This window comes from Barbus barbus (genome assembly GCF_936440315.1).
Source record: "Barbus barbus genome assembly, chromosome: 43".
NCBI classification, from domain to species: domain Eukaryota; kingdom Metazoa; phylum Chordata; class Actinopteri; order Cypriniformes; family Cyprinidae; genus Barbus; species Barbus barbus.
The window spans coordinates 10,428,655-10,454,970 of NC_136721.1; the positions used below are offsets into that span (position 1 = coordinate 10,428,655).

General features: G+C 37.2%; 1 protein-coding gene across 4 annotated transcripts in view; it reads right to left on the reverse strand.

Moving 5' to 3' along the window:
- The window catches only part of LOC306862646 (uncharacterized protein), a 31,149-nt gene extending 11,911 nt beyond the window's left edge, over positions 1-19,238 (reverse strand). The window contains exons 1-7 of one of the 4 annotated variants that reach the window (XM_079405556.1): positions 18,803-19,238; positions 17,767-18,089; positions 14,311-14,458; positions 13,465-13,582; positions 12,246-12,287; positions 12,089-12,130; positions 2,238-2,469 (exon numbers count right to left, since the gene is read on the reverse strand). In XM_079405556.1, coding sequence (XP_079261682.1) covers positions 2,238-2,469; positions 12,089-12,130; positions 12,246-12,287; positions 13,465-13,582; positions 14,311-14,458; positions 17,767-17,938 — 754 coding nt within the window. In that variant the 5' untranslated portion in view covers positions 17,939-18,089; positions 18,803-19,238. Of the gene's footprint in view, positions 1-1,686; positions 2,470-12,088; positions 12,131-12,245; positions 13,373-13,449; positions 13,583-14,310; positions 14,459-17,766; positions 18,090-18,802 lie in introns of those variants that run through there. The other 3 variants (XM_079405555.1, XR_013783592.1, XM_079405557.1) reach the window with 3 other exon arrangements.
- Positions 19,239-26,316: the final 7,078 nt, after the last annotated feature.

Here is a 26,316-nt window from a genome sequence, read left to right on the forward strand (position 1 = left end):
CTCTGAGAACGAGAGAGAGGGGGGGTTAGAAGTGGGGCATAGGGCAGAATTCCGGAGCGGCACGTCTGTGCTCTGAGCCAGGCCGCGGGGGGGTCACGGCTGCCAGGGGGAGGTGGGGAGGAGGGCCGAGCGAAGGCTGGGGGCCCTGTCACTTATCAGCTCCGGCCGAGCGTCGCCCAGGGCCAGAGTCGGGAAGCAGCGCTGGAATGTGTGTCCTTTCCTCTGAAGGTGAAGAGAAGGGACGCACACACACACACACACACAAACGTGCGTGCATGCATGCATGCAGAGACGAAGCGAGCAGCTGTGGGAAGCTGTTGCTTTCACGCACATGCCAGGATGAACATACACGCTATTCGCACACATTCCCGTGACTTATTCTCTCTTGATCCCACTACAAAGTTAAACGCTCACACAGATGAAACATTCCCATGTAGTTATCCACACAATCTACAGAGTTTCATTTTTACACGCATTGAATTACAACAACAACAACAACATGTAGTCTGGATGATCTCTAGATCAAAAAGTGCTCGCTTAACCCTACCTGGCCTAGGTAATGTGAGGGCTTTGGGAGAGTTTATAGGTCGCATTTCATGTGTGTGTCCAGCAGGGGCGTCGATGGAAACTGCAGAAGTGTAATTCCTAATAATACACACTGGATGGCGTAATTTGAGCTTTTTGAGTGAGTCATAACATCTGTTGAGGTGATTCACACCACCAGGATAGTGTTTAGAACAAATGGACATTAAAAACCACCCAGGAGATGATAAAGATATCGTTTTTAAAATGAACTAGAAAGATTTCAAACAAATGAGCAGCCAAGGAAATCTGCCATAATATTTCAGAGACATTTGTTTCTCCCTTTTGTTAGAAAAAGCTTCCTGTAACACGTCTTTTCCAAAAATCTTTCTTATATTCCGAATTACATTTTTATTTGTAAAAGGATATCTTTGATCTATCTGATCTTGTGAAGGCTGACAAGAAATGTCGGAGTCATACTTAACCCCAAAATGAGAAAAAAAAGCAATTACATCTTAAAAAAAAAAGTGACCTAGTATGAAAATAAACCTTTACGATTAGGGGCAATTTAGGGGCAATTAATTCCCTCCAATTCTCATTACTGTAATGCATCATACTGACTTTTCACTTGCACTGTTATTATAATTTTCCCATGATGATTCTCATTTCTTGTACAGCAAGGAAATGAAGACTGCACTACAGTAAAACAAGTTATATTATTACAATATATTAGTTTTTATGAGGCTATACAGCACAACAAAACTCTACAATTTATAAGAAAAAAAGTACATTATATTTTGCATAAATATGAGACCTAGTATGAAAATAAACCTTTAGAAGGACAATTAATTCCTTTTAATTCTGATTACTGTAGAATGCATCCTGACATTTCTCTTAACATTTTTTTTTTTCAATGATAATTCTCATTTACCATAAAAGAAGACTTATGCTTTTTAATAAAATAAACAATTAAAGGCTATATAGCACATTAATACTCTTCTCTCGTATATTATATATATATATATATATATATATATATATATATATATATATATATATATATATATATATATATATATATATTTATATATATATATATATATATATATATATATATATATATATATATATATATATATTTTTTTTTTTTTTTTTTTTTTTTTTCATATTACATTAATGAAAAAATAAATCTGGTTTTGCATTATGGTAATGACAAAAAATGCTTTTTGTCATGAAAACAATGCAAACATCTTAATGGTCCTACAATAAGTTTTATATTCTTTCAGCAAAATATAATATATTCATTGCAGCTTTATTTTGGAGTGAAATTTGACCTTGACTTTTTTTTTTTTTTGAGAGGTTCTGATGAGAATCACTTAAATGCAAATGCACTTAAATGCAAAGCGAGCAGGCCGCAATGAATATGAATAACAGATTTTTTATAGCCACTTATAAACCTCTCTCACTATCAAAACAAATTGCAGTAAATGAAATCAAATGTCTTACTGTAAAAGTTACAGTGAATGTGATGCCAGTGTCAAATAAAACCATTCATGCTCAGATTAGCAAAAGATAGATCAGCATAAATTTTTCCTGACTAAGGAATTATACATTCTTCATCTGAAAAATTAAATAAAAATAATTCACACAGACATATATATTTCTATACACACACACTGGGAGACTGGAAGGATTCATAAACAGCAGACTCTCACCTCTATTGATCTGAGGTTTGGGGGTGTCTTGAGGACAGAGTCTGGAGGTGTCAAGCAGCTGATTGGTCGTCCTGTCCTCCGTGTCTGTATAGACAGGTCTGCTGAGAGCCGAGGGTGTCAAGAGGCAAGATCTCGAGTGGGCCCGATAGCAAATTGAGGACAAGAGTGCCGAGTCATCCTCTGAGTGTCCTGACTCAGCCTCCTCTTTGGACTCCTGAGGCTGATGGGATACCTGCCATAGAAACAAATAAACCATTTATAAAAGTAGTACAAGTTGGACTGTGTATCCAGCTTCGGTGTTAAACCAAGCACTATGTTACGGTCCTAAAACCTCCCATAGGGGAAAGGGAGAAAAAAACACAGACGATATCTTGCTAATGTCTTGATTATTTCTTGTAGACTTTACAAGATTAAATGTAGAGCAAATGGGAACTTCAGCTAAAATCTGACGCTTCTCAGATTTGTCTCTTGAGAAACTGACCGCAGCTATTTCACATCTCCTATATTGTTCAAAATGGTCTCAGCAATGTTACAAACTTTTAGCAGACATTTAACTATCAAGTCAAATATCAGATTCTTCCCAGGCATAATTACCTGGTCTATGATATTCACATCAAGTCAACAAGCATCTCATCTGTCTCATAATTGTCCGAAGGACTTTTAGGAGGAATATCTAAAATAAAGCTGATAATCCAGTGAGTTTTTCAGATCTCCTGGGGCCTGTTTCATAAAACAAGTTTACCAAATAAGCCAGGCTTATTTCAGTTAGTCTGACTTATTTTGAACCAAATCAATTGACTAGCTGAAATAAACCAGTCTTATTTTGTAAACTTGTTTTATGTTTTATGCCCCAGGAGATAAAACAGCCTAAAATAAAACACATTAGCCTAAATGAAAACTAAAATAAACAGCCTAACAAATAGCCTAAATTAGACTAAAATAAGATATTGTAGCCTAAAAATAACCTAAAATGAATCCTCTTAAAAATAAATTAGCTTACAATAAAATACAGTAGCCTAAAAATAGCCTAAAACAAAACATAAATAATAGCTTTAAAAATATATAGTAGCCTAAAAATGACCTCAAATAAAATAGCCTAAAATAAAATTTAGTAGCCTAATAACAGCCTAAAATAAAACAGCCTAAGACAAAATAAAATAAAATACAGTAGCCTAAATAAATTTAAATAAAGACCCTAAAATAAAGCAGCTTACCAAAAAAAAAAAATATATATATATATATATATATAAAAAAAAAATACACACACACTATATTGTCAAAATAAGTATTGGGTACACTGACTAAAATCAATCATGTCTTTTTGAACCGTGCCTTATACACAGAGGCACTGTCATGTTAGAATAGAAAAGGTTCCTGTCCAAACTGTTGCTATAAAATTAGAAGCACACAATTCCCTAGAATATCATTATATGCTTTAACATTAAGATTTGTACTCATAGAAATTACTAAAGCAGTCAAACATGTTCATTGGAACGGGGTGACCCAATACATTTGGCAATATATATGTATATTAGTAGCCAAAAATTTTCAAAAAATAAAAATAGCTTAAAATAAAATTTAATAGCCTAAAAATGACCTAAAATAAAACAGCCTAAAATAAATGAAATGGTCTAAAATAAAATCAATCAATAATATAACCTAAAATAAATGGTAGGCTTACTAACAGCTTATAGTAAATAAATAAACAAATAAATAAAAATTTGTTTTGTTTTTTAGCAAAATAGCTTATAAAAGAAATATGAAACAAAATAGCCTAATATCAAATAAAAATAAAACAAAATACATCTGGAGCTGCCAAAGATAGCAGATATTGCAAGCCTGGACTGTAAGAAGCTCAGACCATGTTTAGTGTTTACACACACACACAAGATGGAAGAGAAACGTGTGATGTGCAAGGACTTGCCCTGCCCAGGGGCTTGTAGATATTGAGGGATAAATCTGTGATGGAAAGAGAAATGAAAAAAAAAGAGGGAAAGAGAGGTCCCTGCCCAAACCCCAGGGGACAGTCCCACAATCCCATCCATCTGTGACTGACAGGCGCGCCGTCTTGCCCGCTTTAATTCCCTGATCAACTTTATCAACCATCTGCTCTTGAAGAACTCGGGGACCCAAATCAGCCCCTGGGCTCTCTCAGGTCCTCCTGCAGAGCAGACACAGCCTGCCTGTCCTCATGCTCTCTTACACACAGGCCACACACTGAGAGCAATGCCCCATCCTCTCCTTCGGCATTTCAAACAAACTACAATAGGTTTTATATATCTCAAAATAGGTATATCTTACATATATACATTATGAGTTTTATTCCTCTGGGTGTGGGAACGATACAAAAAAAAAAAAAAAAAAAGGGAGAGACTTTAATTATCAGGTTGCTCATGAATATTAACTGCATGACATGTTCTGATTTGCTGAAAAGCAGACAAACTCGGAAAGAACTAGTTTTAGATTCATGCTTGCACACTCATCTAAAAGAGTGTTTAAAGGGCATGTTGTGTTCAGCTGTTGTGGGGTCAAGAGTCTGAGACAGGTGTGATCGGAGTGGCAGAGAGCGACAGCTGAGGGTAAAAGGATCTCAAGATGAGAGCACAAGGACAGCTGCTCTGACCTCCAGCCCCCCTCCACCCTGAGCAGAGTGCTAGAAGAGACCACCGACATTCTGGGGAGGACATTCCTTTGCACAGACACCATGTTTACACTGCAAGCGGATGACGCGACAAAATTAGAACGTGTTGGTGTCAGTGTAGACGAGACTGAGCTGAATATATGCGGACCCATTTTTATTTAAAATATTAACAGGTTTTTTTTTATAATTAATTTTTAACATCACAAATTACATTATATAATCCTCATCATCATCATCATTATTATTATTAATATAAAATGTATTCAATTAAATAATCTATAACTTAAATTAGTATTTAGAATTTCTTAATATTAGTGCATGAGTGCAGAACAAGTTAAGATAAACATTTCACTGTTTTAAAATCAAAATAGTTTTAGCATTTCCAGGAAAAAAAGGCAGACAGAAAGAAAGAAAGGACAGAGAATTCATAATATGCTGATCTGTTCGGTGTTAAATGGCAGTAATGTCAATGAACAGAGGCTGTTAGATGCTGGGACTTTCCAGCGGACTGTGGTGTAAATGAGATCTCTGTGGTCATATAGCATATCACATTAGTCCGACGGGCCTGTGATTATGAAAAATTACTTGGAATTGTGAAGAGTTTCAATTCCCTGTACAAAAACTTCTATATCTGCTTCAATCCAAGAGGAAAAATTTATGTTTGGTAACATTAGATTACACAAGTTTCATGTATTATAAATGTAACAATATATGCATTATATTATTTGAAATGCAAAAGACATCTTAGTGCAACAGAGCTATTTATTTTATGAAATACTGTAAGGTGGTGAAAACAAATATACAAGTTTAAATTGATAAATGCATATACATTTACAGTAATTATAATTCATTGGAAGGTGAAAAAAAAATAAATAAAAAAAATAAATATATATATATATATATATATATATATATATATATATATATATATATATATATATATATATATAGTTAACCCATGGCAAATTCAATTGAATGGAAAGGCACACGTGTCTTAAAAGGTCTAACAGCTGATAATGCATATCAGAGCAAAAACCAAGCCCTGAGGTCAAAAGAACTGCCTGTAGAGCTCAGAAACAGGTTTGCATTAAGCCAGACATCTGGGGAAGAGTTCAGATAAAATTCTGCTTCATTAAAGGTTCACAGAATCATGTAGTCTCTCAGAATCAGAATGAGCTTTATTGGCCAAGTATGTTTACACATACGAGGAGTTTGTTTTAATTACAGAAGCTCCACAGTGCAACAGAAAGACAGCAACAGGACAGGACACAGATAATAAAAGAATAATATCCAAATAGGCAAATGTACAAAACAGCAAAAACACAATATATAATATAGACAATTATGTGTGCACAGGTCTGATGTGAGCAAATTTGAAATGAAAGATAAATGTGGTGAATAAATAATGTATTATAGAGTTGTGTGTTCCGCATTTATGGTCCAGTGTTCATGAGATGGATTGCCTGAGGGAAGAAACTGTTCCTGCGTCTGGTCGTTCTGGTGCTCAGAGCTCTGTAGCGTCGACCAGACAGTAACAGTTCAAAGAGGGAGTGTGCTGGATGTGAGGGGTCCAGAGTGATTTTACAAGCCGTTTTGCTCACTCTGGATAAGTACACTTCTTGAAGAGTGGGGAGGGTTGTACCAATGATTCGCTCAGCAGTCCGGACTACCCTCTGTAGTCTTCTGAGGTCAGATTTGGTAGCTGAGCTGAACCAGACAGTTATTGACGTGCAGAGGATGGATTCAATGATGGCAGAGTAGAACCGTTTCAGTAGCTCCTGTGGCAGGTTGAACTTCCTCAGCTGGCGAAGAAAGTGCAACCTCTGCTGGGCCTTTTTGACAATAGAGTCAATGTGAATGTCCCACTTCAGGTCCTAAGAGATTGTGGTACCCAGGAATCTGAATGATGCACTGCAGTCACAGTGCTGTTCATGATGGTAAGTGGGGGAGAACAGGGGCATTTCTCCTGAAGTCCACGATCATCTCCACAGTTTTGAGCGTGTTAAGCTCCAGGTTGTTAAGACTGCACCATACAGCCAGCTCCTTGACCTCCTGTCTGTAGGCAGACTCGTCACCATCCTGAATGAGGCCGATCAGTGTGGTGTCGTCTGCAAACTTCAGGAGCTTGACAGAGGGGTCTTTAGGTGTGCAGTCGTTGGTGTAGAGGGAGAGGAGCAGTGGGGAGAGAACGCAGCCCTGAGGAGCTCCAGTGCTGATGGTGCGGGTGTTGGACGTGAATTTACCAAGCTTTACTAACTGCTGCCCTTATTCTGAAGGGTGTCCGTGATGATGGTGTTAAAAGGGGAGCTGAAATCCACAAACAGGATCCTCACATAAGTCCCTGGTCTGTCCAGATGCTGCAGGATGAAGTGCAGTCCCATGTTGACTGCATCATCCACAGACCTGTTTGCTCTGTAGGCAGACTGCAGGGGGTCCAGTGAGGGTCCAGTGATGTCCTTCAGATAAGTCAAAACCAGTCTTTCAAATGATTTCATGGCCACAGACGTTAGAGCCACAGGTCTGTAGTCATTAAATCCAGTAATTTTGGGTTTCTTTGGGACGGGGATGATGGTGGAGCGTTTGAAGCATGAGGGGACTTCACACAGCTCCAGTGATCTGTTGAAGATCTGTGTGAAGATGGGGGCCAGCTGGTCAGCACAGATTTTTAGGCAGGCTGGTGACACACCGTCTGGGCCTGGTGCTTTCCTTCTTTTGCTCTTTCTGAAGACCTGGCGCACATCTTCTTCACTTATCTGAATTGTAGGTGTGGGGGAGAGGAGGGTTGCTGGAGGTGTTAATGGTTGTGTGGAGAGGTGTTCAGGGCGGGTGTGGGGTGATTTTTCAAACCGGCAATAAAACTCGTTCAAGTCGTCTGCTAGTTGTTGATTCTCCAAAGTGCTGGGGGATGGTGTCTTGTAACTAATGATACCTTTCCACACTGAAGCAGAATCACTGGAAGATAATTTTTTCCTTAGCTTGTCAGAATAAATTCCTCTTTGCAACTCTGATCTCCTTTTCCAGTGTGTATTTGGCCTGTTTATACAAGACTTTATCCCCCTTTCTGGGAGCATCTTCTTTGGCCTGACGGAGTTTTGTAGTGAAACATGGTTTGTCGTTGTAGGTTAAATGAGTCCTGGAAGGAATGCACATGTCCTCACAGATACTGATATATGATGTTACAGTCTGAGCTTGTCCAGATCGGTGGCAGCAGCTTCAAAAACAGTCCAATCAGTGTGAGAGAAACAGGCTTGTAAACCCCGCTCTGTTTCATTAGTCCATCTTTTAACAGTTCTTAATACAGGTTTTGCAGATTTAAGTTTCTGCCTGTAGCTCGGAATAAGATGAACCAAACAGTGATCAGAGAGTCCTAAAGCTGCTCGTGGAACCGAGTGATATGCGTCCTTTATTGTTGTGTAACAGTGATCCAATATATTACTGTCTCTGGTGGGACATGTGATGTGCTGTCAGTATTTTGACAGTTCGCGGGAGAGATTTGCTTTTTTAAAGTCCCTGAGGATGATTAAAACAGAGTCTGGGTGTTGTTCTGTGTCTGTGATCAGATCAGCGAGTTTCTGTAAAGCTGTGCTCACGTGCGCTTGCGGCGGAATGTAGACACTCACGAGAATGAACGAACAAAACTCCCGTGGCGAATAGACCGGCTTGCAGTTAACGAAGAGCATTTCTAGATATGAACAGCACATCTTCTTTTACAGTTACATCTGTACACCACCTCTCATTGGATGTTAGGGACTGTAACATCCTTTGTTTGTCAGAAACGTGGCTTTCGTCCTCGGTCCCGGACACTGCTGTAATGCCGAGTGATAACTTCTCTGTCTTTCGGACGGACAGAACAGCAGAGGCCGGTAAATCCAGGGGTGGAGGAGTATGTTTCATGATCAACAAGAAATGGTGTGATCCCAGGAATATCTCCATTCTGTCACGTTCCTGCTCGCCTCATCTGGAACATCTTTCCATTATCTGCCGCCCATTTTATCTGCCCCGGGAGTTTTCATCGATCATTGTTACTGCCGTGTACATTCCACCACAGGCGGACACTGGCTTGGCTTTGTCTAAGCTTCACGATGTGCTCAGCGGCCACATTAACAAACATCCTGACGCTGCCTTCATCATCGCGGGGGACTTTAACAAAGCCAACCTCAAGCAGGTCATGCCGAACTTTTATCAACATGTATCCTGTCCAACTAGAGGACCAAACACACTGGATCATTGCTACACTCAGTTCAAGGATGCCTACAAAGCCCGCTCACTACCGGCTTTTGGCAAATCAGACCATGCCGCCATCTTTCTAACACCGAGATACAAACAAGGGCTCGTTCAGGAACCTCCGGTGCAGAGAGTAGTGACGCGCTGGTCCTCCCACTCAGAGACTATGCTGCAGGCGGCGCTTGATGACGTCGACTGGGACATGTTCCGGGCGAGTTCTTCTGACGTCAGCGAGTTCACGGATGTAGCATTAAGCTTCGTAAACTCGCTAACCGAGCAAGCTACAGAAACAATAACGATAAGGACATTCTCCAATCAGAAACCGTGGGTGGACAGAACAATCCGTGCCGCGGTTAACACACGCACCGCCGCTTACAATGAGGCTCTTCTGTCTGGGAATACGAGCGAGTACAAAGCATCGTGCTATGCTCTCTGACGCGCAGTAAGAGCCGCCAAACACAGATACAGAGAGAGAATTGAGTCTCATTTCCAGCTCAACGACTCTCGACGGATGTGGCAGGGACTGAGGACCATGAGCAGCTTCAAGTACCTCGGTGTAAACATCTCCGAGAACCTGACTTGGACTACACACATCCAAACACAGGTTAAGAAATCCAGGCAAAGACTGTACCATCTGCGACAGCTGAGGAAATTCAGGGTCTCACCAGCAATCCTGAAAACTTTCTATTCAGGGACCATAGAAAGTGTATTGACTCAGTGCATCTCAGTGTGGTATGGAAACAGCTCCAATCAGGACTGCAAAGCACTACAGAGAGTTGTGCGCTTAGCTGAGCGCATCTCAGGGTCTGCTCTTCCCTCTCTGCAGGACATCTACCTCAAACGCTGCAATAATAGAGCTGTCAAAATAATCAAGGACTCAAATCACCCTGGTAACCAGCTATTCACTTTGCTTCCATCTGGTAAGCGCTTCCGTAGCCTGATGGCAAAAACTGAGAGACTTAGGAGGAGCTTCTTCCCCCAGGCCATCAGGCTCCTAAACTCTAACTCTGTGTCATAACATCACTTGACTCCATGTAAATATCACCATATCAATAAGCTATTCATAATTTTTCTCTACCTCATATTGCTGCTATTATATACCCTGTACAACTTTTTTGCACATTATTTTGCACATTCCTCTTAGTACTATTTAAGTCAACAACATACTGACCTGCACATTTATATTTATATTTTTTTATCTATCTTTTTATTTTATTCTTTTATTTTATTTTATTTTTTTCTACTTTTCTTCTCTTAATATTTGTATACTTTATAATTGCATTGTCCTTGGAGCGGACCTGACCTACATTTCACTGCTGGTTATACTCTGTATAATTGTGTATGTGACAAATAAAACTCTTGAATCATTGATGTAAAAGCACATCCCGCCACCGCGCGATTTCCCCGTTGATTCCGCGTCCCGATCTGCTCTGATCAGCTGGAAGTTTGTGTAGCACGCTGTCCGGTATGTCACCATTCAGCCAGGTTTCCGTGAAACACAGAGTAGCAGAGTTAGAAAAATCCTTGTTTGTCCGAGAGAGCAGAAAGAGTTTGTCTGTTTTGTTGGGTAGAGAGTGGAGATTCGCCAGATGGATGCTAGACAACGGCATTCGAAATCCGTCCAGAGCTACGGCTCCGCTAACTACAATGTCAAGCAAAACGTCCGAATGGTCCAAATCCGGTAAAAGATTTTGTGGTGTGTTCTGCCGAATGTTCAGCAGGTCATCCCTGGTAAAACTGATCGTATTTGAGAAACAAAAAGCAGGAAAAACAAACAAAAACAGTACAAACACTGAAGAGCGAAGCACAGTAGCTGCCATCTGCGGCGCCATCTTAGTTCAACTTGTTACCCTTAAATGGAAGAAGAACAACCAGGACTCTTCCTAGAGCTGGCCTCCTGGCCATACTGAGCAACTGATGGAGAAGGGCTTTAGTTAGTGTGGTGACCAAGATGCGGATGGTCACTCTAGTTGAGCTCGATAATCATATATGCAGATGGGAGAAACCTACAGGAGGACAAACATCACTGCAACACTCCACCAATCTGGGCTTTATGGCAGTGTGGCCAAACGCCATCCTCTCTTAAGTTAAGACACATGAAAACACACTTGGAAAAAAGCACCTAAAGGACCCTCAGACTGAGAAACGAAGTGTGCTGGTAGCAGCCTCATGCTATGGGGCTGTTTTCCAGCGGCAGGGACTGAGTAGAAGAAAAGCTCAATGCATCAAAACATAGAGATAGCCTTAATAAAAACCTAGTCCAGAGCATTCAGAACCTCAGACTGGGCAGAATGTTCACCTTCCAACAGGACAATGACCCTAAGCACACAGCAAGAGTGGCTCTGTGAATGTCCTTGAGTGGCCCAGCCACAGCCTGGGATTAAATCCATTCAAATATTTCTGGAAAAACCTGAAAATGTGCATATGCCCCCATCCAACATGACAGAGCTTGAGACGTGAAGAGGTGAGGTGAAGAATGGCAGATAATTGCCAAATGCTGATGAGCAAAGCTTGTCGCATCATACCTAAAAAGACTTGAGGCTGTAAAGGTGCTTCAGCTAAGTACTGAGTTAAGGGTATGAATACTTATGCAATGTACTTATTCCAGTTGTTTATTTTTTATAAATTTACGAAGTTGTGAAAATTCTTTTTTTGCTTTGTCAGTATGGTGTATGGAGTGTAGATTGATGTGGGAAAAAAAAGTAATTTAAATATATATAAGAGAGAGAGAGAGAGAGAGAGAGAGAGAGAGAGATACATTTTTTTTTTCTTTTAAATGAGCAGTTTTATCAGGCTCCTATGTTTAGGTATAATTATTTCACCTTAACGGCAAAGAAAAGGTTCTTAGTCAGTTATCGGAATGCCTTATTTTAAAAAATGTCCTGTTATTTTCATCACAGATATATTTATGAAGAAAGGTATGTCTTTGAAAACAGCTCTACTAAACTATACTTGTTCTAATACACATATGAATCATGGTACTTACATTTTCTAAAAGTGCTGATGTCTTTTCTTCATTTACAGGCATCTGCAGAATATGAGAAGACATTTACAAAATAGACTGCACTCATTTTAAAGTACTGTGTTGACAAAACATCTCACTCATTGTTGAACATCATATCTGCTGCAATACCAAAACACACCTGTGGAGGCGGCATAGTCCTTAACTCTTTGTCACTGTTGTCCTGTGAAAACAAAAAGACTTCAGACTGAGCAAAACTCTTCCACACTTCTATATATCATTTTATCACAACAAAAGCTGATGCAATAATCATATTAGCCCATCTACTTTATGATCAGTTAAAAATCTGAAGGTGCTCAGATGTTTTTTGTGACTCATGCGGCTCTTCACTAATTGGCAACCATAAGCCACATGTGCCGATGTACAGGGACAGATGTTTGTATTTAGCAAGTAGAGGATCATAGTGTGGTGATACTGGCCAGCACATCTCCTCCCAGGAGTGCATTCGCTGCGCACGGTGTTGCCATGGAAACCCTAGTGCAAAGCTCCCCACCCACCCACCTTAATATAACAGGAATGAGAAGGTGGTGAGATCTCCACATATAGAGTGTAAACCTTAGACAGACCGTTTTAAAACATACTTAGTTTCCGAGATCCTGACCAAGACACAGTAAAACTCACACATTAATTAAAGATGACATCACAGCTCTTGTGTCCTAACCTACAAGAAATTCTGTTGATCAAGTCCACATATTTCTATAGCATTGTGACGGGTGGCCCCGCCCACTCTGAAATCTCATTGGTTTGAAATCCAGCTTTTCATAACAGTGCATTAGATATTAAGTCAAATACGTTTTCATCACCTCACACTGCTTCAAATTGCTTTTCACATGGTTGGAAAGTTGTCGCATCATTCCTGTTAAGGACACGGTGTTACCGCATAAGTTGGACTGTCTGTCAGTTCAAAAATCGCAAGGACGCCAACTGGCCCCACACAGACAAACATATTGATACATGAGCAGAGAGATGGAGCCATAAAGAGCTGCGCAATGAAAGAGTTGTTGTGCCTGAGAGATGGAGAGGTGGGTGGGTGTGGGAGTTTTTTTTTTTTTTGTTAAAAGGATGAAAAGGAATAATGGAGGAGAAGGGAATGAAAAAAGCAGGAAAGGGGAAAGGAAGGCGCAAAAAGAGGGAGAGATGGAGGTTGTGATTTATTTGGCTGTTGAACGATGACTCTCCCTGTGGAGAAAGTCCATCTCGCTGCCCCTCGGCTGTGTCCGAGATTAATGGCGGCAACAGGAAGGTCACCTACACACACAGCCGCATGAATACACAGCGGCACCAATTTAAGAGTTGAGCAAATGTGGAAGTAAACAAATACATACATGTGAGCAACACACCTTTAAGTTGAGCTGAACTCCTAAATGTGCTTTAGGAGGAAGGTTTTCTCGTCCTGATCGTACAGGTTCTGCTGATGTTCGGTTTATCAAGTTGCTCTTCAAAGTCCTGGGCTGGTTGCTGAAATACATGACAAGACGTGTGAAAACAACACACAAATATACGCTCTTCACAAGCAAACAAGTTTTCTTCATGACAGAATTTATTTCAGTTATTCATTTACAAATGTGCTTTATACACCCTTTGCACAGCAGAAATAAGAGCAATGAAAACATTAACAATTTTTAATTACATACATTCCTTTTCACTACCGGATCAGGAAAAATATATATACTTTTCTTTAAAAGGGATGCATTAAATAAATTAAAAGTGACAAAAGATATTTATAAAGTTACAAAATATTTCAGTTATAAATACACACTGCTCTTTTCAACTTTCTATTCAAAGTATCCTGAAAAAGGAAAGTTTCCATAAAAAATAAAATTATATGCAATGTTTCCAAAATCAGCATATTAGAATTATGTCTGAAGGACCATGTGACAACATTTAAAATGTATTAAAATAAATGAGTTTGATCTATTTTACTGATTACTGTACTTTTGAGAAATAAATTTACCCTTGGTGAGCATAAAAACATATAAATACCTCATTGACCACAAACATCTGAACAGTAGTGCAAATGATATTTATATATTAGTAAACCCCCTTTTAAAAAATTTAAATGTAATTTTAATGAAATCTTGTAGTTAATATCAACCAAACAAACTGGGGTCCAAAACTCATATTATAGGTGGTTTATAGCATTAAATATAGTTTGTTTTAATTCTGGAGTAGCACAAAATCCATACTGTGAATTGTTAAGGACGCTGGCTGTTTTTCTCTCTCCAAACCCTGAATAGATGATCTTGGAGGATTTGAGCTCATCCATCTCTCCAATGACAATGACCTGCACGTCTCCATCTCGTCCCAGCAGCCAACTGACACTCTTGCTATTAGCTATAAAGAGAGAGAAAAAAATAGAACGCAGAGAGTCTTAGTGGTAAGCCTACTTGAAACACAATAAGTCTAAATTAGTAATTATCATTTACATATTTAAACATATTATCATACTTCAGAATTAATTATGCATTATGTTTCCTGTTCTTATGAATGTACTCAACCATCACAACATTAAATATGTTAAAAGGAAGAAATATTGAAAAACATTAAGGCTGCTTATTGGATCAATAAAGCTAAGCATTATTTCATCACTACGCATTCCTTTATGAGAAGCCAATTAACTACTTGCCAAGTCTTTCCTTAAAATGGTGCAACCAAGTTATACAACATGAAATACAAATTGTTACAATTAAGAAAGGTGACTTGCACGGTGTAAAAGAGAGAGGAAAAAGTCTAACAGAAAATAAGGAAACCCTCCCATGATGAACTGGTTCTTCTTGCAGGCCTTGTGGCAAAACAACAAGATTCAAGTTGAACAGCCTGACTAACACACTCATGATCCCAGTCAAGACAAAACGATCATGTCAAACCAAACAGGCCGAACTGCCATAAAAAAAGGACCATGTCAAATGAAGAGTAAATGAGCAGAAACCAAAGTAGAAACAGAAACCAGTTGTTTTTGGATTTCAAATGTCGATAGCCTACCATAATAGTTTAAAATAAATGTTTTTGCTTGTTTTATTACAAATATATAATAATCATTCCTCACAGTTACTCAGTGGCTATTACAGCTAATGTTAGCTTATATTAGAAATATGGTCTTGCTAAAAATACAGTAAAAGCTGTAATATTGTGAAATTTTATTAGAACTTGTGCTGCTTAATATTTTTGTGGATCATGTTAAACTGATTAAAAACAGCATTTATTTGAAATAGGAATCCCATATACACAATATACGTCTTTACTTACAATTTTGTTTAAATCCGGAAATTATTGCTACATAAAAGTATGCAAATATGCAGTGTAATATGTAAGACGTAAAAAAAAAAAAAAATGGCACAAAACAAAACCACAAAAAAAAGTAATAATTCACAAGACAAAACATCCACATCATCTATTTACAACGGTTGATAATTAAATCTACAAACCCAACATTCTCCCTTTTTCTTCCTCCTCAGTGTGTTTTGAGCGCATGCATTTCCTGTATACTTCCTGCTTTGTTGGCAGTTATCAGTATGAGGGAATGGAACTTGGCCTGGCTGACATTTCCTTTCTTGCTCTAAAAACTGGGTCAGTAACAGAAGTGTTTCCTCTGCCTTGTGCAGCCTGGGTCAGAATGTCTCCAGAGACTCCCTTTATTGTGTTACTTTATTATGGCATTGTACTTTTGTGTGACAGAACCTTGAATGACTTTTTGAAATTTTATCCACTTTGCTAACAGACACCATGGTCAATAGAACAGGGTAGCACAGAAGTGGTCAAGATGTCGTATCAGTATATCTCGTGGAAACCACTGACCTGCAAGAACAGCTGCCGTTGTCTCAAGGAGACAGAGGACTCGCTGTCCTCCTCTGAGGTCTGAAACTCAGGGACCTGATAATAACTGCTTTGTTATTGAGCAAAGACGACTTCCTCCTTGAGTTATGCATGTCAGCCTAAATTATTGCATTGAACTTCCTTATAAATCCAAGGGAAATACCGTGGCCCCAAAAAAAGTTTCTGGACACTTAAAAACTTTCATTGCATTGTAACATTTTTACTTCATTACTAATCTAGTTTAAGATGATCTGTCAAAGTTCTGGCTCTTCCAGTAACAAAGCCGATATGCCAGATTCCATAAGCCCTCTGTATGTCTAACCAGTTTAAACGGGTGTAACTTTGGCTAAGCAACGTAAAGTTTCATTTTTCATTCTTTTGTTTGTTATTTCGCAGCTCTCTGTCTCTTTTGCTGTTTTACAGATACCCTTTATCTCTCAGATGCATTCCTCTCATATCTCAGCAGTTTACTCCTCCCTCTTACCAGCTGTCCTCCTCACAGAAGTCTCGTATCTGTGACGTCTTTGACCTTCAGTGTTAAAAAGTGGTGAAATTGAGGGAAAAACCCTCAAATACGCAGTTCTTGTTCATGGCGTTTCAGTGTCACACTGAGGAGATCCTTTAACTAATATAAGATTCTGTTAATATTGGCCATGACAATTGTCTATTGACGCCTGGACACCTCCTTCTTAGTCATAAGTCTGTAAACTTGTCTGGTCTTTTGTTTCGTCAGTGACGTGGATGCTCCCAGTGGCAGCATCAATCACAGTAGCTTTCAAATATAATTACTTTTGTGTTTCAGGTCACTTTCTGTTGTCCAAACATCTGTGTCCACCTCTGTGAACCTATTCTGACGTCACACGATGTTTTTCCGTGAAGTCTGCAGTACCAGTGGTAAACCGGGTGCTTTCAGCTCAACTATTCAGTCCTGACTGAGTCATGTGCCACATTAAGATTCTGACCATATTAAGTCATTTAAAGCCAGCAATAAAAAGCCAGAGCTCTGTGGCTTACAGATGTGGGAATGGTAAACGCACTGATGAAAGATTTGCATTAGCAATTCAAAGGTCCCACATTCAAACCTCAAGATGTTGTAGATCTTTAATCTAGACAGATCCTGATGAGTTGCATTATGATCATGGTGCAAAAGAACTTTAAACTTCAGGACGACTGTCCTTTTAAAAAGTCAACTGTATGTATCTTGCAGAATTGCCATACTCAGTCAAAAAGGGCCGTGTCTAAATCTATGATTTGCTTAAATTTTGTTTTGTAACTATATAAACTTTATAAGTTTTAATGATCTGACCACCACCGTGTCAATCAAAACTCATGACTTTTTTTTTATGTGGAACAAAATGTCGATGCTATTTTCCCCCATACAATTAAAAATGCATGTTAGCCACCGATTAAAAAATAAATAAATACAATTGTATGGAAAAAGGGAATAATAATAATATGAATATTATTCAAATTATTAATACACTACAACTGAACAAAGTACAACTAAAAACCAACTATACATAATAATAATAATAATAATATAAAAAATAAACCTGAAGGTCAGGATTTTACCATTTTCTGCTAGGAGGATTTTTTTTGATGGTCAATAATAATTCATAATAATAAGCTTGCTAAATGATGAGTAAAATTGTCTCATCCAGGAGTAAATATACAGAGGAAATATTGTAGCACTGTTTAAACTAAGTTTAAATTAAATACATAAAATTGTAAAATGTATTCTACTGTATTAAAAGTTCTTGAAGAACTCACTTCAATAAGATGCATAGATGCTTTAGATTTAAAAGGTGTGATATAAACCCAGTGCCCACCTGTCTTTGGTTTGGGTTTGAGCGGTTCCCTCTCCAGCTTCTCCTCTCGCTCCTTCCAGCGTCGCACCTGCTCCTCACGCATCTTCAGGAAGAGCGTCTTCTTCTGCTCGTCGTTCAGAGCGTCCAGCACATCCGGGTCGATGTACATATCGTTCAAGATCTGCTGCAGCATGGCCGTGTGTGTGGTTCACCTGATTATATCCTGAGATTCAGCAACAGTCCTTCAGAATGAGGATGGTGGTGGTTAAGACGATGAAGCCCAGCTCGGTCCGTTCACCACACACAAGCTCTCATCACTAATTAGCAGCCATAAACTGGACCCGCTGTCAGAAGAAATGACAGATTACAACATCTGGAAGCAATCTGATCTCTTTAATAGTTTGTTTGCTCTCTCTTTTCCTGTGCAGCTTCAGACATTTTGCGTGTCGTGTGAAATGAGAAGTCAAAAATATTTTTGTTTATTTGTTAATAAGCTTAAAAACTGGTTTCAGGGTTTTCAAACTGGGTGCATCGGACAATTTTAATGATTCATTTATTTTTATTTTATACACACAGGTTATTATACCATTTCATAAATTTTATTAATTTATTTTACAAATGTTTTATTTGGTACTATATACAGCTGGCTTTGTATTTTAATAAGGGGGCTAATCATATTTGGGGGTCAAAAAGTTAAGAAACCTCTGCTAAAGAGCATATTTGTACTCAAACACATGATCTCCCAGCTCTTTTTAGGCCTGACTGAGGGGATTCTTCAGGAAGGGGGTGGGGGTTTGCTCGTGTCATGAGCAGATCACCCTCCTTTCACAAGACACTTCTGCTCTATTTTAAAATTGTCTTATTTTGGCCACAACTGAGCTTGCATGCTTTTACCTCTTTAAGAGAAACGGCAGGCGTCTACAACTAAAAATACCCCAAAAAGTAAGATGCCTGCCTGCCTGCCTACACACATAACAGACTGCAGTTAACGTCTAGATATGGTGGCAAACAGAAACAAAGTCGGAAAAAAAGCCTGTGTGAAGGAAAATGTACTCACAGCTGGGTGCGGACGCTCCACGGCAGACTTTACTAAGAGGGAGAGTGAGTGCTTGTGTGTCCTTCTTGCCTTTGTGTATGACTTAGCTGGTGACATCACAGCATTCCATAGTCTCTCTCTCTCTTCTCTCTCTCTTTTCTTTTTCTCTCTAACAAACGTACATTAACACACTGTCCCTTGCCTTCGCACAAACACACACTTCCTTTCTGTTCCTGTAACTCTCTCAGGCTGGAAGGAAACTCAGGAAGCAGACCTCAGCTGTTGGCACTGCAAACGAAGCAGCAGCATCCTGTTTAACAGAGACAGTTTGGGAGAGAGGAGGAGGGGCGGCTGAAGGAGAAGAAAATGACACAGAACTTCCCTCAATCTAAGGAATTTACAGAAAAACCCTGAAAATGTCAAGATCGACTCATCCTCTTAAGTGCTAAAAACACACACAACTGTGCGTTATTTGTCATGTAATAAGGCACTTCCTCTCTCACTGAAATTTTCCCAATGATTACATGTACTGCAGCAAAACTCCCCTTTGTTAATTTCCTTATAAATCTTTGTTTCCTGCAAGTTACATACAGGAAGGACACTGATTTACAAGCTTAAAGACTAAAAATAAAAAGTAAAAAGACACCGTCAACGACATTGCTTTCAAACACGCAGTGCTTTAATCTAATCTCACACCAGAGGGCGCACGAGTCTTTTTTTTTTTTTTTTTTATCTGTACCTATCAGAAATAGTTTTACTGCTGTAATGAGTGCAGTGATACTTTAAGTTAATTAATAAATCAGTGATTCTTTGTTTTGGCTAAACACATTTCCAGTTATATTTGACATGCATCCAGCCACTCTGGAATCCAGCTTCCCTTGGTTTTAATCTTATTCTCTCTCGGTTCTTATTGGATACATTGTAGAAGACGGGTTTAAATTTGCAAATGTGTACTGAAATCGAAAGATTTTTATTCTTTCGGAGAAATCTGTATATGGAAATGTAGGCTGCATTTGCTTCGTTGCGGTTTAAACACTGAAGTTTAATCAACAGCGCCATCTACTGGTTTTCGGAGACCGGTCTTTTATGAATGGACCTGAAAACATTGATTTAAAAGGAAATGTTCAACAAAAAAGGTAAATTCTGTCAATTTACTAACTGTCATGTTGTTCTAAACTTCTATGACTTCTGTAGAACATAAAAGGAGAAATTCTTAAGAGATTAATTAAAATTAAAATTCTATCATCAGTTGCTGATCCCCATTAACTTCCATAGTATGGAAAAAAATGTTATGCAAGTCAGTGGGGACCTGCAACTGTTTGGCTACTCAAAGTCATTACAATTACTTTCTTTTGTGTTCAGCAGACAAAAGACATTCAAACAGGTTTGGTAAAACGTGAGTAAGTGTAAAAGACAGAATTTTCCTTTTGGGGTACACCTGCTCATCAAACAAATTGATAATGTACTTTTATGCTTTTTTTGTTGTTGTCCTTTTGGAGCTTGGCTGCCCCAGCATCTGGTTATATGAACTACTGTTCTATGGATATTTTTGTCAAAAATGTACCTTAAATAAAAATAAATAATAATAATAATAATAATAATAGATTATTATAAATGGGTTGCATCATGATTTTGTAATAAAAAAATCTAAAGAGTAGTACAAAATATATTTATTGCTTTGTTTATTACTAAAACATCATTACCCATCTTCCATTTATATAGTTATTTATATAATAACCAAAAACATCAGCATCTATTTGTGTGCATTTCTTGCATAATACAGTTACCATTACATCATTAGTGCTTGTTATTTTCCGATGTTCTTTCAAATGGTCCTAATTTTTAATGACATTTCAAAACTACCACACTTATGTATTAGCCAAGACATGCTTTGGACTGTTGGACTCTTATTTTCAAGCTCAATCACATGTCCTTTTGCTCACAGCAAGGGTCAAGCAACAGAATAAAATCAAGTCTTTCATGCTGAATGGAAACAAAGTGATCTGAAACTTGGAATCCATTTGTATAGTAAAGGACTGCTGTATTTTCATGAGCAAATTACACGTATCACAAGAATAACTAAATGAATATTGAATAGCTACTAAAACATACTAACTATGGGTGCATGTCTGCTTATTTCTTTACAGATATAATGAGTAAATAATATTACTTATGTAGTGCTTTGGATAACTTTTGGTCTAATACTAACCTATTATAATTCTGGACAATTCAGCCACGAGATGGCGCACCTCTCTACAAAGCTGATGAACAAAATTGAAGGACTGTCAAAAGGACTATATTAGATGCCTAAAAGAGACACTGAAGCAGTGCATTCAAACGTTCACAAAATCCAGCTTGGCAACTATAGTTCAGGCTTGTTCACATTGTTGATCTGCTCCGTAAGAGACTAAAGACTGAAGCACAGACACTATCTGCTATGTCTAATAAGTTCAGATGTTCAGAAAGGATCCACATAGCTGTAGATTCTTCAAAAAGTTAACATATAGGACTACAGTTTAAAGTAGTTTATATAAAATTGGTATGTAGTAGGGCTGAATGATTTTGGAAAATAATCTAATTGCGATTTAATATGCGATTATTTTTTAAAGCTTTTTATATTCTGTATTATTCAATAAAGACAAGTAATAAATCATTGTATAGTATACAGTTTTAGGCACGTTACTTTAAAAAGTAATTAGTTACATTACTAGTTACTTCTCACAAACAGTAACCGAGTTACATCATTATAAAATAAACTAATTACCATTATTTATTTATTTTTTAATGTTCAAATATGTCAAATAACTTGGATGCCCCCAATATTAAACATGGCAAATGAATGAAATGGTCACTAAATAGAATAAATGATTATTATAAAACATTGCACACTAATCTACACTATTTTAATGTTTCTGTGGGACACTGTGAGAGACACCTATCAAATTCAATGGATTATTGTAAATATTATCAACCCTCTATAGACACCTTGACAATAGAACCTCCATTGGCTTGTCATTTTTTTTAGTTTATAAATATCTCACTTAGCATCAGTCAGTCAAACATTATATGATATTATGATAATTTAGCATTAAATGATGATAGAACTTTAGTAATTAGATTAACCATGTATGAATGCATATTTGTCATGTTAACTGAACTTATGTCTGGTTATTGTTTGTCATTTAGTGTTTCTATAAAAAAAGTTTTTTTTTCCATATCGCAATATTATCGCAAATGCAATTAATCGCTCAGCCCTAGTATGTAGGCTATATAGGTCTACTACAAATGTAACAGACTGAACAGAGACTACAGCTTGGCTCAATACGAGGAAGGAGCAACTGACTGATAACTGAACCAAACAAGGTTTGTGCTCAGGACAGATAACCCAAAACTGGCTTCTTGATGAAAGCACCACACACACCAGCGCTTTAAAACAGAATTAGGTCACTATGACTCATATATGAGGCGCTTAGACTAGCACTAAACATCCGGACAATTTGAAGTGAATGAAAACCACAATGAAAACAGACAGAACTTCAAAAATGTCTTTCTTTAGTATTATTCATACTACTATAGTGAATTCTTGTTTATTTTTTACCTTTTCAGATTTCATTTTAATTTTATTGTGCTTTTTCTTTTTTATTATTTCTATTTATGTTTATTTCAGTTGTAGTTTTAGTGATTTTTAGTATACGTCAGTTTTTTTATTTCTGTTAGTTGCCAGTGCAACATTTCTAATTTTGTAATTGCGTTTTTTTATTGAAAATTGAAGCTAGTCTTTTAGATTTTATTCAAGCATCATTTAAATTGCTCAAAATGATTTGACAGTTTAGTTAGCAATGACAACACAGATACTACTCATCAGATGTCTACATGTAACATCTGCTCTATTTGAAAGTGTCTCATTCAGTTATTTGTGTCTCTTACCGTTTGCTTGTTCTTTTAAGCGATGTTTTCTTTTCTTGCTTTAACTGGATACTTCTGAGCCATACCTGTATCTCAAAGGTTATACGTTCACCATAAAAATTTAATTGGTCTGCATTTGCGGTAACCATTTTAAGTCATAAGATGGCGCCAATTAGTTACTTCAACACGACTATGACCAAATGTTGCTGTTATCTAGCTACACCAATACAAGACAGCCTAGTAATGTCAACTTCACAGTGTGCAGCGTTAAACGAACTATACAGCGGAATAATTCTACACTCTCGAATATTCGAATATTAGTTAAAATGTTTATTTCATGGATGTTACAATTGCCACTGAGCATGGGGATATTTAATAAATTCAAAACAATTTCGAAATTCAATTCAACTTAAAAGACATATCAGATCATTGTAAATAAACATTTGACAGTATAGTTTAACTGACTTTTTTTTTTTTTTTTTTTTTACGATTAATCGCGGCAACCGTTTCGACTTTTTCGATTAATTGCACAGCCCTAGAAATATGGCTCAAACATTACCTGATATCTTGGACATTCCCATTAATTCCAGCCTCGTTTGCTCAGCAAGTGCAGGATCACGCAAATCACGCTGCAGCCCGGTTTTTTTTTAACCAATCACCTGAATCCAAATGCCATGTGACCAATGACTCTTCGCCCTGATGACGTTGCCACAACGCTGATTGGCTGAGGGCATCAAAACCGCGCGCAAACCCTCAAGGTTAGATAAAATTGCAAAACGCAAACAAACTGTTTTTAATTAACTGCATCACATCATAAATCTAGGGTATTTGTCTTCAGAATGTTTAAACATTGGTCTGGGAGTTCACAATATTTGGAGTTTGCTTATAAAAAAATCGCTGTTTTATAAGAGAAGTCAAGGACAACTTTGCTTCAGGTAAGTTTCGTTTTGCAGAATTAGCCTACATATTTTCAGTGCTTTAAGAGCAAAAAGAAAGTATAATTAACACTAACACTAAAAATGTGATTATGTCGTGTAAATAATTATTTTTCAGAATAAAATGGATCAACAGCGAAAATAGTGTAAATAGGGTAACATTTTAGAAAAATACTAACTGAGGCTAACTTTAGAGACAGGATTATTGAGGGGGGCACTGTCAAAACGATCCCCTCGAAATCCGCGAAAACAAATATGCATGACAGACCAGTAGTTGGCGATGTCACCTTGTAAAAAAAACACTAAAGGTGTAGTGAATGTCAAGTGGATATTTGGTGAAAATGCAGTCGAAAACACAAGGCAGTGCCTCAAAATCTCTGATTGGCTGATTACCCTGTCAAGTTTCACAATGTCTGTCAAGATTGTAATTGCAAATTGGTAAGATTAATTAACGTGCATGAAATACTTTTTTTTTTGCTATATTATTGTAGTTAGTTTGAATAAGGAATGAGAATATAAACACACAAAATTGTTTTACACTATTAATTCCTTGTTAATAGTGTAGCATAGGTTTTCTTCCAAAAACATAAAATGAAAATGTTACAAAAAAAAACAAACAAACAGTAAAATAAATAAATGGGTAGGTAGGTATGTACTACAAAACATCAACTGTATTATAATGAAATTATTTTAATGTTTATTGCAAATTATTTAGTCATAATACACAGATATATTTGAATGAAAGTCAAAGTAGAAAGATGCTTTTTGTAGCCAAATGGTATAAATGAGAATCTGATATAAGAGATATGCAAGCAGATATGTTGCTGTACTACAGTAAAATATGCACTGGTCATTATATATGATACTAAATACTTGACTGTTCAATGTTGTGATTAAACAATCAAAATTAAGTAATCCAGAGGGTTGTGCATAATTGTATTATTACAACCAAAAGAGTATTTATCTGGCACAAAACAAGGAGGCTTTTTTTTTAGGTTGACATCATTAAACTTGGATTTTGATTAATCTCAGAAATCCCTTTTCACCGATACGACTCAAATTTATTCCATAATTTAAAACTAGAAACAGTTTTTAACTAAAATGCCACACAGGCACTTCAATTCAAGGTACTGGATGAATCAGTGATTTAAAAAAAAGAAAAGTTAACAGTGTCTCTACTTCAATTTTTAGAATTCACTATATATTTTTTAGTACTATGTAATTTGTTATAGAACAAAGCTATAAATGCTCTTCAAGTCATTTTAACCACATAACTTATTTTACTCAATTTTATTTAATTTCTTTATTTTCTTAAATATGTGGGTATATAGTATTTATAGAGTTGTAACTTTTAGTTTTAGTTACTTTTTCTTATTTGTAAGTCGCTTTGGACAAAAGCGTCTGCTAAATGACAAAAGTTTAAGTAAGTAAGTACTCATAAATTTGAAAAATTATATGTGTAAAGGTGATTTGTGTATAATTAAAAGCATTATTTTTAGTTTGGCAGAGTGGAAACATCATGGTGTTCAGGAAACCCGTTGTTATTTTTGCAATTCCATTTGTTGACGCAAGTGGTGCAGAAATCACACATTTCACCTTTAATGGATCAATGCTATAAAAAGGAAAAAGTACTTTGTTCTTGCAAGGTCAGAGGAAGACACTGATTTTCTTCATTAAGTGGTGAACCCCAGATGCTCTTTTTTCAGAGGGAACAGAAATGCTACTATTAAAGGGTTTGAATGATTAGTAATCTTAACTGGGAGCTTAATGCACATCTTATTGTGTATGTGTTCCTTGGAAATCTCAAAGAAAAAGTGTGCAACTCATATTAAAAATGGGAAAATTGCCTATTTTATATTTTGTATTACTAAATAGCTAAACTACGTTACATTCTCCAAAAAGAAACAAGATGAGTTGGCTACTGTTATATCAGTCTGACAATATGGGAATCCAAGATTAAAACAATAAATAAAAACATGCCATGACAGTTTTGCTGTTAGATCTTAAGTGATGTGTTGCTGCTTCTTGTCTAGACTATCCAGTATTGTAGAAAGCATTGTAGAGTAGGGAAAATGAAATGCAATGATGAATAATAAATGAAGGGTATAAAATAAAAGTGTGACAGACCAGGTTATAGTGACAGGATGCACTAAACACATAAGTCTGTGGCATCAAGACAATTATATGACATGTCCTATTATCTGTATACATTAAAAGTATGAACTTTTCCAAAGAGAAGTAGGTGAATTGGGATGCATCGTTGCTTTAGGTCATTGCCATCATGCTTTGATTGTATATTATCGGTTGATAAAAGCACCACCTATTGGTTAGAAACTCATCAAAATCATTTTACATGCTCTAATATAGTAATACATCAATTATTAATTTTTGCAAGCTTCACTTTTTTTAATCCAGTCTTCATCTGTTTGCTTAATTGTCTTCACCTAAATGAAAAACAAATCTCTCCATAACAAATCTGCTGGTGAAGATGGCAAGCAATAAGCATTGAGGCTATATCTTGGGAAGTTTTTGTGAACCAACAAACTTTTTATGTATCATTGTCACAATGCCCTGAGAATATGAAATTAATTTATCTAAAATGTCTAGAATTTTGAATAAGTTAATTAGCATGTCTTTTTCTTCATTTACTGCTGGGCTGTGATCATATAAAGTGCCCCGTAATTGCATTTTGCC